An 11,456-nucleotide genomic window follows, 5' to 3' on the forward strand; every position below is an offset into this window, starting at 1 on the left:
TATAATACACATGAACCTGACATGTAGATTCAGAATGAGCCTGTCCTCAGCCCTGTGCTGGACGCCTGGGGCTGGTCTCCGAGCTGCGTTGCGGAGCGTCTGTGCTTTACGAGATACGACCGTGCTTTCACACGCTTGCACGTGACATCAGCTGCTCTCAGTGAGAGTTCACACGCTCGGGTGCCGGTGACGTGGAGGAAAGGTGGGCTGGAGCAGGAAGCAGGGGCGGCCGGGGTCGGAGACCTTGGTCTCGCTGCTGGGCCTCCCGCCCTGTCCCGTCTGTTCTCAGTGGGCACCTCTCCCGAGTCCACCTCACCTTTCTCTTCCCCATCGTCGTCCTGAGTGTGACCCACGACCCATGAGGGCAGTGACGGCGATTTGCTGTCACACTGGGTCCTTACCGCAGCCCGGTGAGCAGGACGTGGTGCTGTAGGTGGCATTTCCATGCCCCTATTTCTTCTAGAAAAGCTGGAGGGTCCCTTTCCCCACTCCCGTTATTTTAGCAAAAGGTTTACTATGAAAAATAACATCCAATGTTAAATAATGGCTCTGGAGTTTATGTTAATGGAACTTTACCTGGTAGTTTCTATTATTGTGTGGAAAGGACAAAATAATTTCATTCTGTCCGTTTATACGATATCTTGGACTTAGGCAGTTATTTTAAGAAACAGATAAGATTAGGTAGTGCTTTGTTTTATCTTGTAAGATGAGTCCATTTGAGAGTGTTGAAGGAGGACTGCTCTTGTGTCTTTGGAAGGTGATTGCGGTTCTGCTTGAAGAGGACCGGGTGGCGTCGGAGCCGACCTGGACACCCCGGGCGCAGGACTGCCTCCTGCGCTTCAGCGATAGCTCCGCGCAGCTGAATACCAGCTTGCCGTTCCTTCAAAGTAAGCGGTCCTCAAAGTCAACATTGACGTTGAGGCAGTGACCCTTACTGTTACACCCTGTGTTAGCAGGGGGATTATTGAACAGGGAGCGGAGGTCCAGCTTCTGCAGGCTCGAGCGCGTGTGTTACAGGAATGACGGGCACTCACGGGTAGAGGAACGGTGGGAGCGGCATGAGGGAGCGTCCAGGTGGGAGTCGTGTGGTTAACTTAGCCCAGCGTTGACTTAGATTTAAGTTGATCCATGGTTACAGAGCATAAAATCCACCAAAGTGAAGCCCGTGTCGTCACACATGGAGTGTAACCGCATGTGGTCATAAACGAAACAAACTGCGTGTGCGTGACCAAGTGTAAATTGCTTAAGTGGGTCGCCTCCTTGCTTTTAAAACAAGTGTCTGGTGAGGGCTTGGGTGGCAACCATGGTCCTGGTCTGCGTGGAGAAGGGCAAGGAGTGCAGGGGCCCCGCAGTCAGCTGTGCCGGGTGCTTCTGGGCCTGCGTGACCCGGTGCATTGGTGCCGCTTGTTCTAGAAGTTCCTCTATCCTGCCTGCTGTAGAGATCTAGATTCGTATCCCTGCCTCTGCACTGACGATTAACACAAATGGCATTGTTAATTTAAAAAACTCATGTTGTTTGAGGGTATTTTTGTTTTTAAAAGGTAAGAGTTATCCTATTAGAAAAACAATAAATCATTGCATCTATAGCATTCAAAATACAGCTGTCCACACCACCACCTCCCCCTGCAGCCCAAGAAACAGGAATTAAAGCAGTCCTTTCCTCCAGGAGCTGATGAGCGATGGCAGCTTCACAGATCCGGGGCTGGGGGCCGGGTGTGCTTGTTCCAGAGCCCTTAGTTAGAGACAGAGGATGCACGGGTGTTGTCCGGAACTTGCCCCTTAGTTCCGAGTGTGGGCAGAGTGGAGGTTTTTCTTGTGTTTTGTTTTAGTAAAGTGAGTTTTGAGGTAACGGGAGAGGAGGTTGGGACGGCAGGTGTCCTTGACCTGGGCCTGGTTCACGTTACCTGGAGCTGAGCTCCGAGGGAGTGACCCGGGACCCTCACAGAGTCCGCTCGATGCCACCATCGCCAGGAAACGCGCGGCGCTGGTGGCCCCCTCATTCTTCTCTGGGTGCCACAGATACTCAGGAGTGTCTGCAGTGTCCCAGGCCACAGTGGACAGACAGACAGAAATCCTGCCTCTGTAAGTGGACCGAACGAGGGGAACAGACAGTGTGTCTGAGGGACAGATATCAGGAGGAAGATGGGTGTCAGGCAGGGTCCCGTTGCTGGGGGAGAAGGCACTGATGGGGCAGCTGTGATGCCCCACCCAGGTCACCTGCGCTCCTGCGGGCCCGTGGGAGTAGCTGATGGACAGCGGAGTCCCAGGCCGCTTTGTGCCGAGTGTGGAGGAGGGTGGCTTCTAGCAAACGAGGCCAACTTGGACGTTTTCAAGTCGAGCTTGGCCATTTGTAAAAACCCCGATTTCAGGTGCGGGCATCTTTGAAAGACCATGTTTATTTCTTCATTAAGCTGAAATGTATCTGAATTATCTGAAGTGTGTTAGTTTAACGTGGATTCTGGCAGATCACTAAATGCAGAAACATTTTTCTTGTCTTATCCTCAGACCGGAGAGTATCCTGCCTGCATGCCTCTCAGGTTCAGAGGCGGATGGTGGTGTCCGTGCACGGGCCACCTGGGAAAGCCTTCACGCCCCTGCTGGATGGCAGATACGTGCTCTGCGTGTGGGACATCTGGCAGCCGTCGGGGCCCCAGAAGGTCCTGATATGCGAGTCGAAGGTACAGCCCGGGAGAGCCGTGGTGTTACTAGCAGAGGGCAGGCACCAGGAGGGCTTCCAAGGCCACTGCTTTCTGTCCCTGCCGCCCCAGCTGTGTGCAGGGTGACGAGGTGCAGAAACTCCTAGTTGGCAGGACCAGCTGGACGGAGGGGCCAGGTTACCGCAGCCTCTCAGTCCCTGGCGTTCAGCACTGTCGTGCCTGTGACTTAATGGACACATGGGCTCTGGCGCCGCTGGGATCCCAGAAGTGTGCTTCCCGGCTTGCTCCAGTTGGTCCGGATATTGTAGAGCTTTCTTAATGTGCCTGAGATTTTCCAGGTCCTTGGCCTCGTGTGTTTCCTGCCCCTGGTTAGTGGGGCTGTGGTGTGACGACCACGCGGGTACAGTGGAAGAGTTGCCCTTTTACGCATGTGTTTCTAGTCATGTGGTCCTTGACCTCAGAGTCGTCGATTTCCTCCAGAGCTGTGGAGAAGGATAACCTTTATGGGTATCAGTTTTGGGGGCTTGAAAACAACAACTTACTGTGATGCAGGATGAAAATGAAATGGCAGAAGAGGGATCAGCCCTTCTGGGCCACCTGATGGGGCTGGACGGAGGCACCGTGGCCACGCCCCGCAGCCGCCATCCCTCCCGTCACCCGGGGAGACGACAGGCAGACGCGCTTGGCTTCCAGGTGGAAGGTCCACGGGCACTGGTGCCTCCACGTGTCAGCTCCGGCTTTCTGTGCATCCTTCTAGGTCACGTGCTGCTGCTTTAGCCCCTTTAAAGCCTTCTTGCTGTTTGCTGGGACCGTGCACGGCTCGGTGGTCGTGTGGGATCTGAGGGAAGATGCCAGGATCCATCGTTACGTGAAGCTGAGCGGGTGCTTCTGGACGTTCAGGACCGCAACCTTTTCCACCGGTCAGTGACACTGCCTGCCAGCCCAGGGTCTTCCGGAGCAGCCGTGAGATCCCTTTGCATCGTTCCTGCAGGTCATCCAGAGGACGGCTCTGACCTAAGAGCAAAAGAGACCTGTGATAAACAGGAGAAACAGCCTCCTTCCGGCAGCTACTCGGGCAGCGGCAGTGGTGATGGGAGCACTCTGTCCTGTTAGCTCTGGGGACTTCAGGTCCTCAGTGAGATGACGCCCGGTTTTAAATCAGTCTGAAGTGCGTTGGTGTGTGCGCTCCTGTGGCTCAGACAGCCCCACTGGAGGCTGAAGGAGAGAAGTAGTGGCCTCTCAGGGGTCAAAAGGAACCAGAACCACTGGAGCTGCCAGGACCCCTAGTCAGACTCCTGTGAATACTTCATGCCAATGCGGCTGCTGCCACAACCAACCACAACCACAACCACAATTACAATTCCAACCACAGCCAACTACAATAACCACAACCACAACCACAATTACAATTCCAGCCACAGCCAATCACAACCACAACCACAACCACAAACAAGGACAAGCACGACCACCACCCCACCCTGCCCGCCCCTGCGTAGGCACTTGTGTTCTGGGGTTTTCTCTCAGTGCTTTGTGGACGTGACCTGTTCAGCACCTGTCTCTGCCCACCTGCCAGTGCTCAGGGGTGGGAGGCTCGTCCACGAGCACAGTGACCTCGGGGCAGGGCCTGCACTCAGACCTGACCGTCTCTCAGCGTCCTTCTCCCTGTTCCTGCCCAGGGACACCCCCACCCCCCCGCCCAACACACAGCTGGCTCTGCGTCTCCCCGTCTTCATGGTTCCCAGGGTCGGCTTTTTCTCTGTAGTTTTACCTTCTCAGAAGGCAAATGATGGGACCCTGCAGGGCCCAGACCTTCAAGCCTGGCCTCCGTCCCTTCGGGAGATGTGCCTGCAGTCACGGCTGTGCGGGGCTCAGAACGTCACCCCTCCTTCTCTGGGCAGGGTCCTCTGCTGGGCACCACGTGGGTTTTTGCGCCGGCTGGTGGGCGGGCTCCTGGTTAATTCCCGTGGCTGGCGGTCAGGACTGGAGCCTGCACCCCAGGCGCCACGGGCTGAACGTCCTCACCCGTGGGGCCGGCAGACTTCCTGCCCTTCTGGTGGGTGCGAGTGTGTCTCGAGGTTTTGTTTTGTGTTTCCCTGAGGACGTGGGATGCGGAGCGTCTCCAGGTGCTTATTTGCCGTCTGTCTTCAGTGGGGTGTGTTTAGGTCTTTCACGCATTTGTAAATTGATTTGTTGCTTCTTACTGTTGCGTTGTTCCGAGGCCTTGTATGCTCTGGACGCAGTCCTGTGTCAGGCGTGTTGGGTGTGCCTCCTCTTCGCCAAGGAGCCTGATCGCCCCTGCCTGGAGCGCCACACATATACTGCGTATCTCTATACGTTCTCTGAGTACATCTGTGTTTTATACATAAAAGGGCAAGGTTTCTTTTGTCTCCCAACAACCAATTTTTGCCGCTTTGGGGGTGAAATTGCCACTATTGAGAATGTATGAGTTTATAGGTACCTTATGGGTTTGATGCTGTTAGAAAAGATATCTTTTAAGAATGTGTGTTCTCTAACTGCTGCTGATATTACTAATTAAACTTTGAATTCACCACCATGTTCAAAACACTAAAACTCTTAAGTTTTTAAACTTAATTACTCCATTAACATGCTGCCTTCGTTTTCTTTTGCCATCTAAACATTGTCATTAAAAGCTGCGAAGTTTCAGTAACCTCAGGTCCAGAGGACACCCCTTCCTCAGCTGGCCTCCCTCAAGTTCATTGAATCTGAAACCCTGTCACTTATTCTTCATCCTGAGACCGTTTTGTCTTTTTCTTCAGTTTCTTTCCTGAGTTCAGCCCCAACTCTCATTTTCTTTTTTGACGTTTTTTAATCCATTTTTGTTCTGGGTTTCTGATTCCAGGTGTTTTTGTTTGTTTACGTGCTTTAAATACATTTCCAAATGTATTTTTGAAGAGATGTGATGTAGTTTGGAGTGCTGGATTTTGGTCTTCTGTTTCATGCTTACTTTTTGGAGGGGAATTTTCTTGGGTTGAAATGCTTTCATTTGCATTTTCTCTCGAGTTCCTTCGGTAGCTTTGTGTGGAGTTTGTCTGTTCTTTTCTACTCCTGGACATTTTGTAGGTGGATATGCCAGGTCAGAGGAGCTCTGTTCCATTGGACCGTGAGGTGTCGTTTCTTTAAAGGTGCTGCTCTTGGTGGGGGTGGTGAGCCTGCAGCTCCCGAGTCTCCCTACTCCCCGTTCCCTGTGCTGCTCTGGCTGTGAGACCCCCGTTCCCCCGCAGCCGGGGAGGCCCCAGCTTCTGCTCTGTCTCTGCGACTTCCTCTTGCCGTGGAGAGCCCCCAACCCGCTCTGTCCATCCTTGTACCTGCCGTCGTGCAGACACAGGGCCCGCCTCTCTCAGTGTGACGAGGTCTGCGGCCTCTGCTCCTCGGTGATGCTGAGAGCCATGGCACGTGTCCTTTCGCTGTGGTCCGCGTGGCCTTGTGCTTTGGGAAGATGTGCCTGTCCCTGCACAATGTTAACTGTATTCCACGACTCACTACGTGCATGTGGTGCCTGTGCTTTTCATCCCCAGATGGTGTCCTGACGTCTGTAAACCACCGCAGTCCCCTCCAGGCAATAGAACCCATTGCAGGGTCTGTCTGCAAAAGACAGAGCTGTGTGCTTTCACCGTTTTCTACTCAAGAAGGTATGTGACCCTTCACTTCCATAAAATCCTGAGCTCAAGTTGTGAGATGTGGTTTCCTGGTTATGAGCCGGTGCTTCCCCGGTTCTGTCTTCACTAGAGCCAGCAGGCCTGTCCTTCCACGTTGCTTCCTTGGACGAGAGTGGGGTTCTCAACGTGTGGGTGAGTCGGACGTGCGAGCGCTCACCCCAGGGTTTGCGTGGTGGTCGGTGCTCTGTGGTCGGGGTGGCAGGGGGAGATGTGTGCGGAGCAGGGGCGACCATGCAGTCAGCTACGGCAGGGAAACCAGGACGAGACGGGCTTGCTGGGCATGCCTGTGGGAGTGAAAGGGGAGCAGTGTCAGGGCCGGAGGATGCACAGGGCATTGACCGGTCACAGAGTGTAGAGGAACAGGTCGAAGAAGGGAATTTATAACTTTTAAACGCTAGTCTTTTTTCTGGAGCAATTAAATTTTTAGTGCCTTAATCAGAGCTCGCTTTGCTTAGACTGTTTCACGATTATTACACGTGCTGATACTCATCTTCAGTGTTCTATTTCAGGTGGTGGTTGAATTAGCAAAAGCAGATACTGCAGGTGCAGTAAGTGACTTAGGTAACTATTAAATAAAAACAGTTTAATCAACGGTTGCTAAAATCAATAAAGATTAAAGATACCGATAACCGCTTTGAAGAATCAGTGATTAGCTGCATGGAAAATGAAGATTAAGTTGTGTATTTTATAACCTGTCGGCTGTTGACCAGGCATGCCCTTGTCACGGAAGGCCCGTGTGTGTCATCTGCTCTGTGCTCCCTGAGGGCGTCCCCGAGACTCGGTGTCTAAGGCCTGGATGTGTGTGACCCCCAAGACCTCTGAGACTGGAGCCACCGGGGGTGGGGGGGCTCTGCGGCCGGCAGTTTGCTGTCCCGATGCCCTGGGCTGGGGCACCGAGGGGCCGCCCGCCTGCACTTCCTCAGCAGCTCCAGCCGCTTATTTAATGACCGGCCCCTTCACCTTGTTTGGGCCGGGGGCACCCCCGTAGAGCCAGCCAGAAAATAGGAGCAGAGTCACTCTGACTTCTTGAAATGAGGAGGGGCCGGTGCTGTGGACCCCCCTCTCCTGGAGAAAGGATGCGGTGGAAACGGTCCTGAGGGGCCTCTCTTCTCAGCCTCGTCTTCGTGCAGCATCCGCTCTGCTCCCTGTGAGCAGGGGCTGCCGTGGGTGTGGGACACCAGGCGGGGCGGACGGGGCTAGAGGGGCCGGAGGGGGCCTCCACACCTGCATGGCGAGCTGAAACCAGCGCGGGAGGATGTTTACAGGACAGGGTTTCTGTGGGGAATTGGCAGTTTGTTAAATATTGATTTTTTTTCTTTTCTTGCTTAAGTGTACTTCCCTTTTTAAATCAAATCTAAAAATGTAAAGGCTTTTTGATATTGATTCCACCAACGCTCTTCCCCTAAGGCCCTGAAATGCAAATTCTTAATTCATATCCTGAGGCAATTGCAGGAACCTCCCCTGCGTGAGGGACAGAACACTCTTCATCAATCTGCATTTTTATATTATTTCCTAACACAGATATTGAAGCAATGAAAAATAATCCCAGGCAAATGTAATTGGATTTTGGTTAACTTGTCTTACGAGGTGCATTTATTTCTGGTTTCTCTGTTTGTAGGTTTACTACCTGGAGGGAGGATAAAGTTGGTGCACAGTGCCGCGATTCAGCTGAGCGACAGGTAGGTCTGTGCCGCATCCCTGCTCACAAAGCCCTGTTTCCCACAGGAGGAAATAGTGTTAGGTAGTAAGGCATGGCCAGGCTGGCACTGAAGAACCCTAACTTCCCCCACTGTATTTTTGCTAAATAGTTTATTTGCTACTTAGTTTATTATTAATGAATCAAAGTAATAAATGCAATTGCCAGGTATAGAGCTAACATTTTTCTTTGATTAAAATATTTTCTATCTTATGAATTGGTACGATTTGACTCTTTTTCATCCAGTTTTAATACAACCCTGAAGTTAAATAGACAAGTTTCAGGAACTGGAAGCATTGGTATGAAAGTTTTATTCAGAAATTCGGTTTCTGTTTTTACTCAAATAACTTAATATGATGTAAAAATCTTAGATGTATGAATATTGTTTGTGGTATTTATATATTTCATGTTAATTTAGTTCCCGAAGATGTCTTTTCTCATCTTTTCACCGCAGTCAGGGCCTAGCTATCAGCCTGTGATTTACCCTGGAAAACGCTTTGATATTAGCCTGACTTTTCCTCATCAGACAGAACACCTCTGGGTTGTATCAGTGAATTCATACATGCTTCATGATTGTAAATCACCTGCCGTTGATTTCAGTGTAATTATGACAAGGAGTGAGTTACCTGAAAAAACCCATCTCATACACTGCAGACCCCACCACGGGTGGCCCCCGACGGCCCACTGAATTTCTGTGAGACCGTTCTCACCTCCCTTACGGCCGCATCACTTCATACCATGCATTGCATTTAGCTTGTAACTATTAGTTTCTCCTGTACGTAACCATACGCTCTTTAAAGGAAAGTGTCACCCGTAGCTGATATTGGGTCTTCCCCGCTAAACGCGTGGCACTGCCCCCCCAGGTCCGGGTGTAACAAATATCTGTCCAGACCGTGTCCGCACACTTGCCGAGTGGCGTGTGTTCTACCGGCTGCCTCGTGGTGCCTCTTCCCTCAGGGAGGGCCCTTAAGTGCGGACAAGTGTCCAGTAGCCACTGCAGCCTTGGGGTCGGTGTCCGGCAGGGGTGGCGGCGAGGGGGCTGGGCTGAGAGGCAGGCCCCCCGGCAGCTGCCTGGCCCAGGGGCTCAGCAGGAGCTGCTCTCCAGAGCCCCCCTGCCAGGCCTGAGCCTCCCTCCCTAGGCCCCGAACACGGGCATTCCGGGGAGGAGGGGGACCTTGGGTGAAGTGCCCCTGGCCCCTGGGGCAGCAAGGCCTCCCCTGAGAGTGGCCTGGTGGCACGTCTCCTCATCCCCGTGGCTCAGCACACGCGTGAGGTGCTGGGGGGAGCCATGCTGAGTGGGGGCTCGGAGGAGGGACGGCCATGGGACGGGGGCTGAGATGAGAGTCAGGGAGCCTGCCCCGGGCAGAGGGAGCCCAGAGGCATGAAGACGCCGACGGTTTCAGACCTGCCAGTAGGTTTGCTGTCTGGAGAAGGGTAGAGTCGGTGGCCTGACCCTCAGGAGGGTCCGCTGCGCCGAGGGTTCAGACAGTTCTCTCGAGGGTGACGGGGACTCTTCTCGGAACTCTACATAAGGAGGGGTGTGTCTTGTTTGCAGTTTAGAACCATGAACTTGGCAGCAGTGTAAGCTTGGAACAGAGGAGGGGACTCGGGGAGAGCTTCAGGAGCTGCTGTGGGGGTGGTTGGAGATCCGAGATGAGAGCCTGAACCAGGCGGCACTCGTGGGGACGGAGGGCTGGGCTCAGTCAAGGGTGGGATTGAGCACACCTGGTGGCCGGCTGGCTCCAGGAACCGGGGAGAGCTTGCCTCTCGCCCAGGTGTCCAGCTCAGCTGAGGGGCACCGTGCAGCTGAGGACCAGGGGGGAGGAGGGGGCCTGGGGGTGGGAAGGGCGGGACGGGCGGGACCTGGTCGGCCCAGCGTGGAGGTGACCAGGGCAGCGGGCCCCGAGGCGGGGATCTCGGCTGGAGGTAAGAAGAGAGGGGAGAGACTGAGGGGCCAGATCCCCGACCCGGGACTGGGGCAGCGTGGCAGGAGCAGCCCTGGGCCCTGGTTGTTACAGTACAAACGCTGTGCAAGGTAGAAAACCAACAGCACACTAAATACAGTCTTTTAAAAAAGGGGGAAAGTGCCAGAATAAGGGTGGAGCTTCAAGTCAGCCTGCAGGCTTTTGGGCGGTGGTGGGGCTGGGAGCTGGCTCCCGTGGGGACCAGGGATGTGTCAGGCCTGCTGGGCAGCGAGCTGCAGCTGACCGCTGCCTGGGACCCTGGGACGCACTGCCTCTCCAGCGGGAGAATCCCAGAAGCCGAGTCGGGGTGCGGTCAGGGGTCCGCAGCTGAGGAGCGAGTGTGGGGCAGACTAGTGCCTGGGGGCTGTCAGCACTGGGACAGCTGCCTGTGGGGGGCATGTCCATGGCCAGGCTTATGGGGAGGGTCACGACACTGCCATGTGAGGGACACCCACCAGGGTATGTCTCTCATTGTGCGATCAGAAAGACATTTCTAGAAATGGAACTGGTGTCTCTGAAATTTAAGTCTGCGAATGAAAGAGTGGCTTAGACAGTAGAAGAAAGAGCAAGAGGACGGGCTGAAGGAACTGTGCAGAGCATATGGTAACCGAAGGGAAAAGGAACTAGAAGCGCGTCCAGTGGCAGATGGCAGGTGACGGTGTTAAGTGTCACCTCTGCCCTGACAGTTTCAAGACTGCCCATCTGTTCATCTTTGCTGTTTTCCAGCCTTTCCCATAAAGGTTATGAGTTTTGGGGCTGCACACAGACACTGAGCGTTAAATTTCTGCCTTCAGACTCTAATCGCTTTGTTGTTGGCACAGACACGGTGAGTAACGGTCTAGATTTCATTCCGTAAGTATTTTTGTTGGAAATAAACTTACTGTTTGCTTTAATCAGAATGTTGATTAAATTGTTTCAAGAATACGAGCTTTACCCCGCCTGGTTCCCCCCTTACTCTCCCTTCAGGGCCTCATCAGCCATGGCACCAGACAAGACATGAGAGTGTCTCCCAGGTTGTTCAGGCCCCAGCAGCAGGGCATGAGGCCAGTGAAGGTGAACGTGATTGACTTTTCACCGTTTGGAGAACCGATATTCCTGGTAAGAACGCCTGTTTTTTAAGCACCGATTCTTTCGCAGCGTCTGCTGGGATCCACAGCGCTCGGGTCTGGTCCCCTGAAGTCCCGTCCGTGTGGTCAGCACAGCTTGTTCCATGAGGCTGTTGTCTGGATCTTCTTCAGACGTTTTATTCTGACCTCATTTTCGGCTTGTAGAAGAGTTACAAGGACGGCACAGAGCGTTCCCCCTCGCCCCCCACCAGTCTGAGTGTGCAGTGACACACTTGCCATGGCCAGGACGCTCCACCCCAGGGGCTGGGTGTTGGTCTCCTGTAGCCCAGGTCAGTCCTGCTCTCTGCGGGTCTGAGTGCAAGCCCACGACTGTCCTGACAGTGTCCTTTGTGAGC

The 11,456-nt window shown here is 53.6% G+C and overlaps 1 protein-coding gene across 6 annotated transcripts in view; it reads left to right on the top strand.

The window, feature by feature from the left end:
• DYNC2I1 (dynein 2 intermediate chain 1) overlaps positions 1-11,456 on the top strand; it is a 44,925-nt gene that overhangs the window by 29,636 nt on the left and 3,833 nt on the right. For 4 of the 6 annotated variants that reach the window (XM_067747610.1, XM_067747612.1, XM_067747611.1 and 1 more), the window contains 9 exons: positions 758-887; positions 2,506-2,678; positions 3,415-3,577; positions 6,194-6,307; positions 6,405-6,466; positions 6,844-6,895; positions 7,953-8,013; positions 10,721-10,820; positions 10,961-11,092. In XM_067747610.1, coding sequence (XP_067603711.1) covers positions 758-887; positions 2,506-2,678; positions 3,415-3,577; positions 6,194-6,307; positions 6,405-6,466; positions 6,844-6,895; positions 7,953-8,013; positions 10,721-10,820; positions 10,961-11,092 — 987 coding nt within the window. Of the gene's footprint in view, positions 1-757; positions 888-2,505; positions 2,679-3,414; positions 3,578-6,193; positions 6,308-6,404; positions 6,467-6,843; positions 6,896-7,952; positions 8,014-10,720; positions 10,821-10,960; positions 11,173-11,456 lie in introns of all 6 variants that reach the window. The other 2 variants (XR_010945741.1, XM_067747613.1) reach the window with 2 other exon arrangements.

The sequence above is a fragment of the Pseudorca crassidens genome, chromosome 8 (assembly GCF_039906515.1).
Source record: "Pseudorca crassidens isolate mPseCra1 chromosome 8, mPseCra1.hap1, whole genome shotgun sequence".
In the NCBI taxonomy this organism is placed as follows: domain Eukaryota; kingdom Metazoa; phylum Chordata; class Mammalia; order Artiodactyla; family Delphinidae; genus Pseudorca; species Pseudorca crassidens.